This window comes from Entelurus aequoreus, linkage group LG27, assembly GCF_033978785.1.
Source record: "Entelurus aequoreus isolate RoL-2023_Sb linkage group LG27, RoL_Eaeq_v1.1, whole genome shotgun sequence".
NCBI lineage: Eukaryota > Metazoa > Chordata > Actinopteri > Syngnathiformes > Syngnathidae > Entelurus > Entelurus aequoreus.
The window spans coordinates 3,786,636-3,803,725 of NC_084757.1; the positions used below are offsets into that span (position 1 = coordinate 3,786,636).

The following is a 17,090-nucleotide window of genomic DNA, read 5'->3' on the forward strand; positions in this document are numbered from 1 at the left end:
ATTATTGGCTTTATTTTAACAAAAATTCTTAGGGTATACATATGTTTATTATTGTAGTTAAGTCCTTAAATAAAATAGTGAACATACTAGACAACTTGTCTTTTAGTAGTAAGTAAACAAACAGGCTCCTAATTAGTCTGCTGACGTATGCAGTAACATATTGTGTCATTTATCTACCAATTATTTTGTACACATTATAAAGGACAAACTGTAAAAACGGATTATTAATCCACCACCATTTACCATTAATATCTGCTTATTTACCATTTCAACATGCTCTATCTACACTTTTGTTAAACTATAATAATCACTTATTCTTCTCTTCTTTGATACTTTACATTAGTTTTGGATGATACCACACATTTAGCTATGGATCCGATACCAAGTAGTTACAGGATCATACATTAGTCATATTGAAAGTCCTCATGTGTCCAGGGACGTATTTACTGACTTTATAAACATAATATGAATTTTTAAAAAAAGGAAAAAAGATTTTGGGACTATAAAAAATATCGATGTAATCATAGTAGTATCGACTAAATAAGCTCCTGTACTTGGTATCATTACAGTGGATGTCAGGTGTCGATCCACTAATGGCGTTTGTTTAGATTTTGATGCTGGTGAGCTATGGTGTGTAGTGAAGCATGTTTAGCTATTTCTCGTCCTCCAGTGATAATGCTACTTGTAAAAAACTGACTTTATTTGTTGCCAAGGAGACCAGGATTAGTGATTTAAAACACTGCCGACGACGGATGGACGTTAGCTGCTAGCTAGCTAGCCATGTCTTAAAGCAGCTCTTCCTGAGGGTGTTTCAGTGTTATAACTTCACCTTTATCTGTACTTTTTACACCAAAATGCGTCCATTCTCCCTTTTCTGTCTACACACTGTGTCTGCTTGTAAGTACTCTGTGTGTGTGCGCTGCCCAACATGCTACTACATGACCCCGACTTAAACAAGTTGAAAAACTTATTCGGGTGTTACCATTTAGTGGTCAATTGTACGGAATATGTACTTCACTGTGCAATCTACTAATAAAAGTTTCAATCAATCAATCAAACGTGACGACGGGGGGGCTGGTACTTTTCAGGGACGGTATCGAAATCGAAAATGATTCATTCGTATCGCGGTACTATACCAGTATACCGTACATACATACACTGCTGGTGTTTGTACTACAAATAAACGATAGTCATGGTAACTGCTGTAAAACTGCCGACGTTAGTATTACCATATTAAATTAAAGTGATCAAATTTTTTTTATTGATAACCACATTTTTAAAAAATTATGAAGACCAAATAGCATTAGCTTGCTTTGAAATGCTAACATGTAAACACGAGACATTAACGTCTTTCCAATTAAAACAATTAAGGTACTATGTAAATAAACATTTACAAAACCTTTCTATGTAAATATGTCATTTCACAACGTACCGCTGTATCGATATTCAGCTGATAGTCTGTTGCGGCTAATGAAAACATGTTTTTTCTTCAAAAATGTAGTGGGTGCGGCTTATATACTGGTGCAGCTTGTAGTCCAGAAAATACAGTAATCAATATACTGTACATCTGTGCAGCTTTTTTATTATTTTTTTTTAGAGATGTCCGATATCGGCAGGCCGATATTATCGGCCGATAAATGCGTTAAAATGTAATATCGGAAATTATCGGTATCGTTTTTTTTTATTATCTGTATCGTTTTTTTTTGTTTTTTTATTAAATCAACATAAAAAACACAAGATACACTTACAATTAGTGCATCAACCCAAAAAACCTCCCTCCCCCATTTACACTCATTCACACAAAAGGGTTGTTTCTTTCTGTTGTTAATATTCTGGTTCCTACATTATATATCAATATATATCAATACAGTCTGCAAGGGATACAGTCCGTAAGCACACATGATTGTGCGTGCTGCTGCTCCACTAATAGTACTAACCTTTAACAGTTAACTTGACTAATTTTCATTAATTACTAGTTTCTATGTAACTGTTTTTATATTGTTTTACTTTATTTTTTATTCAAGAAAATGTTTTTAATTTATTTATCTTATTTTATTTTATTTTTTTAAAAAGTACCTTATCTTCACCATACCTGGTTGTCCAAATTAGGCATAATAATGTGTCAATTTCACGACTGCATATATCGGTTGATATCGGTATCGGTTGATATCGGTATCGGTAATTAAAGAGTTGGACAATATCGGAATATCGGATATCGGCAAAAAGCCATTATCGGACATCCCTAATTTTTTTTATTTTCAGGGACGGTATCGTATCGAAAATGATTCATTAGTATATATATATATATATATATATATATATATATATATATATATATATATATATATATATATATATATATATATATATATTACATATATATTATATATAATATATATATATATATATATCACACACACACATATACACAAACACACACATATATATACACTAATGAATCATTTTCGATACGGTACCGTCCCTGAAAATAAAAAAATAATAAAAAAGCTGCACAGAGGTACAGTATATTGATTACCATATTTTCTGGACTACAAGCTGCAGCAGTAAATAAGCCGCACCCACTACATTTTTGAAGAAAAAACATGTTTTCATTAGCCGCAACAGACTATCAGCTGAATATCGATACACCAGTACGTTGTGAAATGAGATATTTACATAGAAAGGTTTTGTAAATGTTTATTTACATAGTACCTTAATTGTTTTAATTGGAAAGATGTTAATGTGTCATGTTTACATGTTAGCATTTCAAAGCAAGCTAATGCTATTTGGTCTCCATAATTTTTTTTTTAAATGTGGTTATCAATAACAATTTTTTGATCATTTTAATTTAATACGGTAATACTAACGTCGGCAGTTTTACAGCAGTTACCATGACTATCGTTTATTTGTAGTACAAACACCAGCAGCTGCTGATATCGATGCAAAAGAGTGGCCGCTCTTGTAATCAGTAACAACGCACGATGGGGATTGTCGAGGCTGGAAAACGTACCGACTTCATTTTCATTATTGTCCAGTTAATTGACGTATCGAATATCAGCCCAGGCCTGTAAGGGAAACATTTAACCAAGAACAACAATAGCAAGATTGTCCTTCCTCAGTGTCAGCGAGAGAGACGGTTTCACACAGCTTGTGCAAAAATTATTTGGTTATGCAACCCAATTGTCGCAGCAGCTGTCCTGTTGTAGGTCCTGGGCTGGTGTGGTTGTGAGGCCGGTTGGATGTACTGCCAAATTATCTGAAACGCCCTTGGAGACGGCTTATGGTAGCTGTGCAGCTCTGGTGGACATTCCTGCAGTCAGCATGTCAACTGCACGCTCCGATTGTGAGCATTTGCCCACTCAAGCCGGTTACGACAATGAACCTTACACCTACGTTTGCTTCGTCCACAGAAAAAAATCTTGTCTTTCTTTTTGTACAGTATGTACGCACGAAAACAGAACATGAAAGGTTGGAACACAAGGAGTGCCTGTACTCCCATTCCCATTCTCACCCCTCCACAAAGTTTTGGCTCGTTAATGCTTAGTGCTGACACAAAGTAACAACAGCAGAAAGGCCTCGGTCAAGGCCAAACACCAGAGTTGTGCATGCGGATCGAGATAAAACAAAAGTATCAATTTGTGCTGCTACAAAGAAAAACGTCAAACTATCTTGAGTTGAGCGACCAAAAAGCGAACGTGAGAAGGACCTCTCCTCTTCAGAAAGCATGAAAAGCTTTTCAGTTTCGCGTGGATGACAACTGTCACAGCCTGGACCACAAGGGGGGTTTTGCTATCAAACAAAATGAAAGTAAACAGTGAAAAATGAAAATACCCCCCTCTTCTCTCCCACGACACGGGAGTGGTCACGCAATGCCTGCGCGAGATAACCCTTGACGGATCAGAACGCGCCGTGCAAACAGTCAAGGCCAAGTCTTGAAGACAAAACACACAGGAAGCAACAGTCCAGGGGCTTGGACACAAAGCTCTGGTCTGACGAGGGCCCACCAATGTGTAAAAAAAGTCTATTGGAGCTAGGGATGATACTCGAAACCGGTTTTCCCGGTTGTTTGATAAGAAAAGAACCGAGTCTTAGGACTCTAATCCCTTTTTGAGAACCGGTACCCGTTATCGAGACCACTATAGTAAAGGAAAAGAGTTGATTCTTTATTCGAATCCCGTCCCGACCAGAAATGCTCCGTGGGACATCACAAGAAATGACGTCATGTAGCTCAGTCATTAGGCGCAGATAGCGAAAGCAGGAAAACAATGGACGGGAAAAAGCGCTCCAAGGTGTAATAAAGTTCAAAACAAAAGCTATAATCCATCGAATAACTTTACTGAGAGATTTGAGCAGGGTACAAACACATGACCAACACTTTTACCACCAACCGGAAACATAGCAACCAGGCTAGCAACGCACCTCCTTTACGGCAGCTGTCGCAACCTTCTTAAAACAACCGCAGCACATACATATATATACAACACATCTCCCTTTTTGAACTTTTGTTTTTCTTTCCTTGTAAACAAAACAAAATCACACTGTAGATGTGTTGTCTGTCTAATTATAAATAATGCAGACGAGGCGTGTTGGCTGAGTTCTTGACGTTTACTTTCACAGCGTGGCAACATGCAACACTTTTCGGGGTTACCACGCATGCTCGTAACTCCCGTTGCATGCTGGGTAGTGTAGTTGTTATATTCTCTAGCTCATAACATTTTTCCCCCTATAAAGAAATAATGTTAACTCAATAAAGTGTATTTCTTTTTTTAGCTTTAACTTTTCATTTTTTAGCATTGTAACCACATTTGCAAACAACTTTTCTCTTCATAGAATTGTCTTTCAATAAAGAAATAAAGTGCAAAAATGTCAAAGCATCATAACAAACAGTTATGTCAAATAGCAGCAGAAGTGCACTTTTTGGAGAGCTGTATTATTTTCAGTTTTGTGCCCAAGGGACTGATTTTATTTAACACTATATTATCATTTATACACATATAGTGATCACAGAGACAGGTTGTTTTTGTGTTACTGTATATATTTGTTTCTCTGAAAAATCCCACTTAATATACTTTGGGTAATAACAGTCAATATTTATTTATTTTATTTTATTTTTTTAGGTGGGTAACAGTCAATATTTATTTATTTATTAGATTTTATTTTTTTATTATATAATAAAAGTGAGCTTTTGTTAAACCAAATATTGTGTGTTTTTTTCCATATACAACAACCTATCTGGACTCCATAAGAGAATCGATAAGGAATCGGTTCGATAAGAGGATTCAATAATAGGCTCGAACTCGATAATTCCTTATCAAACATCATCCCTAATTGGAGCCACCGATGGATGCAAACAAAAAGCAAAAATGTGTGTGTTGTGTACAGAGCCTGGGGTGATGTAGATAATAAAGTCAGGGGTGTCCAAACTTGTTCCACCGGGGGCCGACGCAAATGTTCTAAGAATGTATATTTAACTCTAAAAACTTATTATGGTAACATTTCAACTTTTTACATCATTTTATATTCTTGTTTGTATTCCAGGCCAATACAAAAAACAAGTTGCGGGCCACATTTTGAACATCCCTGACTTTAGTGACAAAAAAAAGAAGAAGAAAAGCTTACCTTTGTTGATGATATAAAGTAAAATCGACGTCGGAGTCTGCCTGCAAAAAGAACAAACAGTGAACCGTGCAGTCAGTAAAAGGTGATCACATGACCAAATACAGTGTTCCCTCCTTTAACGCTGGGGTTACGTTCCAAAAAATACCCTCTAAGTGAAATCCGTGTAGTAGAAGTAAAAAAATTGTATTTGTTTGTGTTTTCATTCATTGTCCATCCATTTTCTACCGCTTGTCCCTTACGGCAGTGGTCCCCAACCACCGATTGGTACCGGGCCGCACAAGAATTATAAAAAAAAAAAAAATAAAAAAATAAAAATTATGAAATCAACATAAAAAACACAATATATACATTCTATATCAATATAGATCAATACAGCCTGCAGGGATACAGTCCGTAAGCACACATTATTGTATTTATTTATGTAAAAAATAAATAAATAAATAAAATAAACAAAAAAATTTAAATACAACCCCCCCCCCCCACCGGTCCGTGGGACAAATTTTCAAGCGTTGACCGGTCCGCAGCTACAAAAAGGTTGGGGACCACTGCCTTACGGGGTCGCAGGTGGTGCTGGAGCCTATCTCAGCTGCATTTGGGCGGAAGGCAGCGTACAACATGGACAAATCGCCAGCTCATCACAGGGTCAACACAGATAGACAGACAACATTCACACACACTAGGGCAGTGGTTCTTAACCTGGGTTCTATGGAACCCTAGGGGTTCGGTGAGTCGGGCTCAGGGGTTCGGCGGAGGTCAAAACACACCCGACTCATCGTGTAAATACAAACTTCTCCCTATCGGCGTATTACGGATACGGCAACAGCTGACTGGTTTGCAGGTGTGTCATTTGTTGTGAGCTTATGCACTGTGTTGGTTTTGTTGTTTGAACAAGGTGATGTTCATGCACGCTTCATTTTATGCACAAAAACATGGTAACACTTTAGTATGGGGAACATATTCACCATTAATTAGTTGCTTATTAACATGCAAATCAGTAACATATTGGCTCTTAACTAGTCATTATTAAGTACTTATTAATGCCTTATTCGGCATGGCCTTATTATAACCCTAACCCTCAAACCCTAACCAAATAACTCTAAACTAAGTCTTTATTACTTAGAATATGTTCCCCTAGTGTCCAAATAACTCTAAATTAAGTCTTTGTTACTTAAAATATGTTCCCCATACTAAAGTGTTACCAAAAACATATAATATTGTCTTGAATTTGAAATATATATATATATATATATATATACTGTACACTACCGTTCAAAAGTTTGGGGTCACATTGAAATGTCCTTATTTTTGAAGGAAAAGCACTGTACTTTTCAATGAAGATAACTTTAAACTAGTCTTAACTTTAAAGAAATACACTCTATACATTGCTAATATGGTAAATGACTATTCTAGCTGCAAATGTCTGGTTTTTGGTGCAATATCTACATAGGTGTATAGAGGCCCATTTCCAGCAACTATCACTCCAGTGTTCTAATGGTACAATGTGTTTGCTCATTGGCTCAGAAGGCTAATTGATGATTAGAAAACCCTTGTGCAATCATGTTCACACATCTGAAAACACTTTAGCTCGTTACAGAAGCTACAAAACTGACCTTCCTTTGAGCAGATTGAGTTTCTGGAGCATCACATTTGTGGGGTCAATTAAACGCTCAAAATGGCCAGAAAAAGATAACTTTCATCTGAAACTCGACAGTCTATTCTTGTTCTTAGAAATGAAGGCTATTCCACTAAATTGTTTGGGTGACCCCAAACTTTTGAACGGTAGTGTATATATATATATTTTTTTTTCACTAAAGAAGGATTCAGTGAATGCGCATATGAAACTAGTGGTGTTCGGTACCTCCAACCAGGTTAAGAACCACTGCACTAGGGCCAATTTAGTGTTGCCAATCAGCTTATCCCCATTCATTATGTATTTTTTTCATTTATACTATGTTTTTTCATTTACTGGATGTTTTTTTTTTCCTTTTACTGTGCACGTTTTTTCATTTACAGGTTGTTTTTCTAATATATAACAATTTTTTTTCTTCGTTTAAAGTACTGTACAGTATACAGTACAGGCCAAAGGTTTGTAAACACCCTCTCATTCAATGTGTTTTCTGTATTTTCATGACTATTTACATTGTAGATTGTCACATCAAAACTATGAATGAACACATGTGGAGTTATGTACTTAACAAAAAAAAGGTGAAATAACTGAAAACATGTTTTATATTCTAGTTTCTTCAAAATAGCCACCCTTTGCTCTGATTACTGCTTTGCACACTCTTGACATTCTCTCCATGAGCTTCAAGAGGTAGTCACCTGAAATGGTTTTCACTTCATAGGTGTCATAGTTTTGATGGAATAGAATAGTTTTATTTGTCATTACTACAGTGAACAGGTTCAAAGAACAACAAAATTGGAGCAAATCCCCTAAGGTGCATACACAATAATTTAGTAATATAAATAGCAAGAAAAAGATTAAAAAAGAAGATATGTATCTTTATATATGTATATATCCACACACATGCATATATCCATACATATGCATAAATATACATATAACATTATTGAACATTATAGTCCGAAAAAATAAAAAGACATGACACATGAGGACATGACGGGCACATTGTGCTCACTCAGTGCCTGTTTAATGCTACTATAGGTCTCTTGGGTAAAAACTTTTTTTTAGTCTATTTGTGCCCGCCTTTAGCACCCTATAGCGTCTGCCCGAGGGTAGCAGTTCTAGGTGGCAGCGCCCGGGGTGGAATGGGTCTTTCAGGATGCTCTGTGCTTTCCTGAGACAGCGGAAGCTGTACAGGTCAGCCAGGGAGGGGAGGGGGCATCCAATGATCTTCTGGGCGGTCTTTACGACCCTCTGATGTGACAATCTACAACAGGGGTCACCAACCTTTTTGAAAGCAAGAGCTACTTCTTGGGTACTGATTAATGCGAAGGGCTACCAGTTTGATACACACTTAAATAAATTGCCAGAAATAGCCAATTTGCTCAATTTACCTTTAACTATGTTATTATTAATAATTAATATATTTACACTTAATTGAACGGTTTAAAAGAGGAGAAAACACGAAAAAAATGACAATTACATTTTGAAACATAGTTTATCTTCAATTTCGACTCTTTAAAATTCAAAATTCAACCGAAAAAAAGAAGACAAAAACTAGCTAATTCGAATCTTTTTGAAAAAATTAAAAAAATAATATATGGAACATCATTAGTAATTTTTCCTGATTACGATTAATTTTAGAATTTTGATGACATGTTTTAAATAGGTTAAAATCCAATCTGCACTTTGTTAGAACATATAACAAATTGGACCAAGCTATATTTCTAACAAAGACAAATCATTATTTCTTCTAGACTTTCCAGAACAAAAATTTTAGAAAGAAATTCAAAAGACTTTGAAATAAGATTCAAATTTGATTCTACAGATGTCCTAGATTTGCCAGAATAATTCTTTTGAATTTTAATCATAATAAGTTTGAAGAAATATTTCACAAATATTCTTTGTCGAAAAAACAGAAGCTAAAATGAAGAATTAAATTAAAATACATTTATTATTCTTTACAATAAAAAAAAAAAACATTACTTGAACATTGATTTAAATTGTCAGGAAAGAAGAGGAAGGAATTTAAAAGGTAAAAAGGTATATGTGTTTAAAAATCCTAAAATCATTTTTAAGGTTGTATTTTTTCTCTAAAATTGTCTTTCTGAAAGTTATAAGAAGCAAAGTAAAAAAATTAATGATTTTATTTTAACAAGTGAAGACCAAGTCTTTAAAATATTTTCTTGGATTTTCAAATTCTATTTGAGTTTTGTCTCTCTTAGAATTAAAAATGTCGAGCAAAGCGAGACCAGCTTGCTAGTAAATAAATACAATTTAAAAAATAGAGGCAGCTCACTGGTAAGTGCCGCTATTTGAGCTATTTTTAGAACAGGCCAACGGGCTACTCATCTGGTCCTTACGGGCTACCTGGTGCCCGCGGGCACCGCGTTGGTGACCCCTGATCTACAATGTAAATATTCATGAAGATAAAAATAGCGCGTTGAAATGAGAAGGCGTGTCCAAACTATTAAACTGTACTGTGTATATGTACGCATCAAACAATTTTGTAAATTAGGCAAGCTGAAGGCATTCTGTACTGTATAGCAGTGGTCCCCAACCTTTTGTAGCTGGGGACCGGTCAACGCTTGAAAATTTGTCCCACGGACTAGGGGGTGGGGTGGGGGGGGGATTTTTTTACTTTTTTATTATTTTTTTTTTTTTCATAAAAAAATACAATCATGTGTGCTTACGGACTGTATACCTGCAGACTGTATTGATATATATTGACATACACATACACAATATGTATATATAGTGTTTTTATGTTGATTTAATTTTTAAAAAAAATTAAATTTAAAAAAATTTTTTTTTTTTTTTTTAATTTCTTGCACGGCCCGGTACCAATCGGTCCGCGGCCCGGTGGTTGGGGACCACTACTGTATAGGACACCTGGCGTGAAGAAGATTGATTGACAATGGTCTATAGTCCCTTGGCGAATCAGGAAGCAGAACACAATGCTGTAAAAAACAAAAGCATGTAAAAAATGACACACAAAAAAATCAGTGCAACAGCGAGGCCGTGTAAAGTGAACCGTGTTGTAGCGAGGGAACACTGTACATCATATTTGTGTCACTGCGTTAAAAAAGCAATGATTCATCCTACTTTTCTTCAAAGTGTCTTCTGTCTTTAAAGCGACCACCACAAATATCTACATTCAGGAAGGGTTTGCAACCAGAAATGCTTGGTTGGAGACAACGTATCCCACCAGGCATCCTCCAACAGTCTAAGAATCAGATGTATTCAATTGTTCACTGCAGAGCTTACCTGTAAAAGGCCTCCATCGCCGAAATGTAGAACTTCTAATATCGTGTCGGACTGAATGAACGCTGTGGACGACAGAAAACTCATTAGCATCGCCGAAGGAGAAAAGGCAACCAGCAGAAATTCTACATTGCCCTTCAAATCTCATGGCTTCACCGGATTTTTAAAGCATATGCTACATGTTTTTGGCATTAATTAAGCGTTGAATTAGGTTTTGTGTAGAAAAAATCCAATAATATCGGACTGCCGATATTATCGGCCGATAAATGCTTTAAAATGTAATATCGGAAATTAACGGTGTCTGTTTCAAAAAGTAAAATGTATGACTTTTTAAAAGGCCGCTGTGTACACGGACGTAGGGAGAAGTAGAGCGCCAATAAACCTTAAAGGCACTGCCTTTGCGTGCCGGCCCAGTCACATAATATCTACAGCTTTTCACACACACACAAGTGAATGCAAAGCATACTTGGTCAACAGCCATACAGGTCACACTGAGGGTGACCGTATAAACAACTTTAACACTGTTACAAATATGCGCCACACTGTGAACCCACACCAAACAAGTATGGCAAACACATTTCGGGAGAACATCCGCACCGTAACACAACATAATCACAACAGAACAAATACCCAGAACCCCTTGCAGCACTAACTCTTCCGGGACGCTACAATATAGTTACCACCTAACCCCCAAAACCCCGCCCACCACAACCTCCTCATGCTCTCTCGGGGAGAGCATGTCCCAAATTCCAAGCTGCTGTTTTGAGGCATGTTAAAAAAAATAATGCACTTTGTGACTTCAATAATAAATATGGCAGTGCCATGTTGGCATTTTTTTCCATAACTTGAGTTGATTTATTTTGGAAAACCTTGTTACATTGTTTAATGCATCCAGTGGGGCATCACAACTAAATTAGGTATAATAATGTGTTAATTCCACGACTGTATATATCGGCATCGGTTGATATCGGAATCGGTAATTAAGAGTTGGACAATATCGGAATATCGGCAAAAAAGCCATTATCGGACATCTCTAGTTGTGTGATAAAAACAATATCAAAATTTATCGCGATAGACATGTAACAGATTAAAAAATGGGTTCAATAAAACGTTTGTTTTTTTAATTTTTCTTTATGGCTGTGCTCTAAAGGGGATATTGCCCGTCTTGGTGGGGACGAGCGCCTTGCATCATTTACAGACCACTTATTCTTCTCTTGTTTTGATACTTTACATTAGTTTTGGATGATACCACAAATGTAGGTATCAATCCGATACCAAGTAGTTACATAATCATATATCGGTCATAATTTAAAGTTCTCATGTGACCAGGGACGTATTTCCTGAGTTTATGAATATAATATGAATTAAAAAATAAAAAAGTATTAGTAGCATCGACTAGATACGCTCCTGTACTTGGTATCATTACAGTGGATGTCAGGTGTAGATCCACCCATGGCATTTGTTTACATTGTGACGCCGGTGAGCAATTGTATCCTCCTACGGTGTGTAGTGAAGCATGTTTAGCTATTCCTCGTCCTGCAGTGATAGTAATACTTGTAAAAAACGTACTTTTTTCGTCGCCCTCTAGGCGAGGATTAGTGATTTAGAAGTAGCTAAAACACTGCCGATTGCGGATGGGCATTAGCCGCTAACTAGCTAGCCATGTCTTAAAGCACCTCTTCCTGAGGGTGTTTCAGTGTTATAACTTCACCTTTATCTTTACTTTTTACACCAAAATGCATCCTCCCTTATCTGTCTACACACTGTGTCTGCTTTAAGTACTCTGTGTGTGTGCGCTGCCGAACATGCTCCTTTGCTCGTAAAACCAGCAATGTCCCGATGAGGCGCCGTCATGCCAGTTATAATTTTTTTTTTTTTAAATACAGCGAACCGGTACTTTTCAAACAGAGTATAGTACCGTTTTTCATTCATTAATGAGTATTGGGCTTGCAGATTTTTTAGTTTTTATCACATACTTTTAATGGCATAACTACATGCAAATTGTGTTTTTGTGAAACCCAGACTCAATCCAATCTGCATAAGAAACTAAAATATTACCAATCGGCAAACTAGTATACAACATCTCACATGACCTAACATGATAATATAGGCGGGGTGGTATTTCTTGTAGAGGAAGACAACGTAATGCCTTATGAGTCACAAGTTGATATACTGTTATTGTCATTGCAACTTGCTTATGTGTTGCTTTTTTGGGACGGCGTGGCTTGGCTGGTAGAACGGCCGTGACAGCGACTTGAGGGTTACAGGTTCGATCCAAGCTTCCACTGTCCTAGTCATGTCACTTCACCCTTGCTGGGTCATGGTTAGGGCTTTGCATAGCAGCTCCATGAATGGGTGAATGAGGAAATAGTGTCAAAGCACTTTGAGTACCTTGAAGGTAGAAAAGCGCTATACAAGTATAATCCATTTGACATTAGTACCGCGATACTATACTAGTACCGGTATACCGTACAACCCTACTGCAAACATAGTTGACTTCTTTTAGACCTAAAAAAAAAAACAGGTGTTGATAAAAGACTTCCCTGGTCTGAGATGTTACTCTACAGCAGGGGTCACCAACCTTTTTGAAACCAAGAGCTACTTCTTGGGTACTGATTAATGCGAAGGGCTACCAGTTTAAAAACACTTAAATAAATTGCCAGAAATAGCCAATTTGCTCAATTTACCTTTAACTCTATGTTATTATTAATAATTAATGATATTTACACTTAATTGAACGGTTTAAAAGAGGAGAAAACACAAAAAAAATTACAATTAAATTTTGAAACATAGTTTATCTCCAATTTCGACTCTTTAAAATTCAAAATTCAACCGAAAAAAAGAAGAGAAAAACTAGCTAATTCGAATCTTTTATGTAACATTATTAGTAATTTTTCCTGATTAAGATTAATTTTAGAATTTTGATGACATGTTTTAAATAGGTTAAAATCCAATCTGCACTTTGTTAGAATATATAACAAATTGGACCAAGCTATATTTCTAACAAAGACAAATCATTATTTCTTCTAGATTTTCCAGAACAAAAATTTTAAAAGAAATTCAAAAGACTTTGAAATAAGATTTAAATTTGATTCTACAGATTTTCTAGATTTGCCAGAATAATTTTTTTGAATTTTAATCATAATAAGTTTGAAGAAATATTTCACAAATATTCTTCGTCGAAAAAACAAGCTAAAATGAAGAATTAAATTAAAATTTATTTATTATTCTTTACAAAAAAAAAAAAAAATTTACTTGAACATTGATTTAAATTGTCAGGAAAGAAGAGGAAGGAATTTAAAAGATAAAAAGGTATAAGAAGCAAAGTAAAAAAATTAATGAATTTATTTAAACAAGTGAAGACCAAGTCTTTAAAATATTTTCTTGGATTTTCAAATTCTATTTGAGTTTTGTCTCTCTTAGAATTAAAAATGTCGGGCAAAGCGAGACCAGCTTGCTAGTAAATAAATAAAATTTAAAAAATAGAGGCAGCTCACTGGTAATTGCTGCTATTTGAGCTACTTTTAGAACAGGCCAGCGGGCTACTCATCTGGTCCTTACGGGCTACCTGGTGCCCGCGGGCACCGCGTTGGTGACCCCTGCTCTACATCATGTTAAAGTGTTCAACCTCTTGAACATGGTTGAACACCTTAACATTAACATATATGCTAATTAAAATATATTTTTTTTTACATCTTTCTTTCCACAAATTGCATATAGGACAGATGCGAGTACAGAGGATTATCGATAAGGGTATCGCACCGATAAAATCTAAACGATATACATCCCGACTGTCCAGGTGACTTTTCCTGTTATATTTACAATTTCATCGCTCTCTGCAGCACTCATTTTTACTTTCTCTTCTCACTCCGTGCAAAGAATTAACCGCGAGACAACAAGCTGGCACAACCAAACTTGATCGTTGATACGGTTACCTCTCTCCCACTGACAAGTGATCTCTTCCTGCGTTGCTCGGTTACCAGACTGCGAGTGCCTTTGTTCATGCAACCAACCTTGCGTCACAATTTCCGCTTTCTTCCGACATAAAAGAAAAAAGATTATCCGACGTTTTATCGAATGCATTTTTTATTAATATCAAGTACGTGTTTATCATGATATATATGTGTGCATATATACATATATATATATATATATATATATATATATATATATATATATATATATATATATATATATATATATATATATATATATATATATATATATATATATATATATATATATATATATATATATGCAAAGCTAACATATACACATATACACTACCGTTCAAAAGTTTGGGGTCACCCAAACTATTTTGTGGAATAGCCTTCATTTCTAAGAACAAGAATAGACTGTCGAGTTTCAGATGAAAGTTCTCTTTTTCTGGCCTATTTTGAGCGTTGAATTGACCCCACAAATGTGATGCTCCAGAAACTCAATCTGCTCAAAGGAAGGTCAGTTTTGTAGCTTCTGTAACGAGCTAAACTGTTTTCAGATGTATGAACATGATTGCACAAGGGTTTTCTAATCATCAATTAGCCTTCTGAGCCAATGAGCAAACACTTTGTACCATTAGAACACTGGAGTAAGGCTGAAACGACGCGTCGACGTAGTCGACGTCATCGGTTACGTAAATACGTCGACGCCGTTTTTGTGCGTCGACGCGTCGCATAATGACGTCACACTACCGTCAAGACGATCAAAGAAGACGATGCGAGCGAGGGGGGGGAAAGCATGCCAAAAGTGTGGGAGTATTTTAATAAACGGCCTAATAATGTTGTTGTATGCACACTGTGTCGAGCGGAAGTGGCCTATCATAGCAGCACAACGGCTATGAACGAACATTTGAAAAGAAAACCATCAACTAGTCAATCGTCCGCGCGAGCATACGTTGTCATCATTACACAAAAACATGAATGTGTCATTTGTATCTGCTAGGGGTGTAACGGTACGTGTTTTGTATTGAAGCGTTTCGGTACGGGGCTTTCGGTTCGGTACTGGGGTGTACCGAACGAGTTTCTAAGCTAAAGCTAAAGTCTTAACAAGCTGCTTTGCTCCGTCTGGCTCTGTCTCAGCACGCAGCATTGTCCCACCCACACAACCATCTGATTGGTACACACGCAGCATTGTCCCACCCACACAACCATCTGATTGGTACACACGAAGCATTATCAGCCAATCAGCAGTGCGTATTCAGAGCGCATGTAGTCAGCGCTTCAGGGTGGAGCAGATAGGTGTTTAGCAGGTGAGCATCAGGCAGCAAACTCTCCCCAAATGATAATAAACACCTCCCAGTCAACTACTAGTAACATCACTATGAGCCCGTTGACCTTCTAGAAACTTAAACTGCAGCTCAGCTCGCTCGCAATCCTGGCTTGAGGTGAAGGCTAATTAGCTCTCAGTTCCAGCCACATCGGCCCCTATTTTCAGCTGCTGGGAATATTGTAACCAAGAAAAGAACCAAAGCATGTAGACATGCTAACCTTTCTTCATTACAACTGTTAGTCACTCACTGGAATGAGTAGAATTGGTTATTGTGTACTGTGTTGGACTGGATGTTTATTTTGCACATTTTAAAAGCAATACTTAATGTTTACAGTGCTCCAGAATATTTAGATTGGCACTTTTTTGTATTGGATGTTTATCTTTATTTTTGCACATTTTAGCAAATAAGCAATACTTTCACTTTTGTTGAAATGTTTACACTGTTGTTACAGAATATTTCGTTTTGCACTTTTTTGTATTGGATGTTTATCTTTATTTTTGCACATTTTAAAGCAAAATAAGCAATACTTTTACTTTTGAAATGCTTATACTATTGCAGAATATTAAGATTTGCACTGGATGTTGACTTTTATATTTGCACATTAAAAAGCAAATAAGCTACTTTTAATTTTGTTAAATGTTAAAAGTTTTAAATGTTTACATTGTTACAGAATATGTAGTCATGTTGTTGTCAATGTTGACTGAGTGGCCATACTTCTTTTTTTTTGTAAATAAAAGCCATGCCTTTTGAAAAAACGGGCCTACATTCATTTTTTCATCTTCATTTTGAATAAAAAAATAATCGGCAAAAGGAAAAAATAATCTATAGATTAATCGAAAAAATAATCTATAGATTAACCGATTAATCGAAAAAAATAATCTATAGATTAATCGATAGAAAAATAATCGTTAGCTGCAGCCCTACACTGGAGTGATAGTTGCTGGAAATGGGCCTCTATACACCTATGTAGATATTGCACCAAAAAGCAGACATTTGCAGCTAGAATAGTCATTTACCACATTAGCAATGTATAGAGTGTATTTCTTTAAAGTTAAGACTGGTTTAAAGTTATCTTCATTGAAAAGTACAGTGCTTTTCCTTCAAAAATAAGGACATTTCAATGTGACCCCAAAATTTTGAACGGTAGTGTATATATGCAAAGCTAACATGGAATGCAAACAGTAACATTACAGCTAAAGGTCGTCTTGTCATATTGATCAACTTTGTGCAGGACAATTTGCGTCCATGGTTTCATAAATCAAAGCCCAGTTCTCACTTGGAAGAATTACACAGGATGTGACAAAGTATTTCAAT

At 36.1% G+C, this 17,090-nt stretch overlaps 1 protein-coding gene across 4 annotated transcripts in view; it reads right to left on the minus strand.

Moving 5' to 3' along the window:
* Positions 1-17,090, minus strand: part of tmem131 (transmembrane protein 131) — a 148,190-nt gene that overhangs the window by 86,595 nt on the left and 44,505 nt on the right. For all 4 annotated transcript variants that reach the window (XM_062039122.1, XM_062039121.1, XM_062039124.1 and 1 more), the window contains 2 exons: positions 10,511-10,572; positions 5,620-5,660 (listed from right to left, as the gene is read on the minus strand). In XM_062039122.1, coding sequence (XP_061895106.1) covers positions 5,620-5,660; positions 10,511-10,572 — 103 coding nt within the window. The remainder of the gene's footprint in view (positions 1-5,619; positions 5,661-10,510; positions 10,573-17,090) is intronic.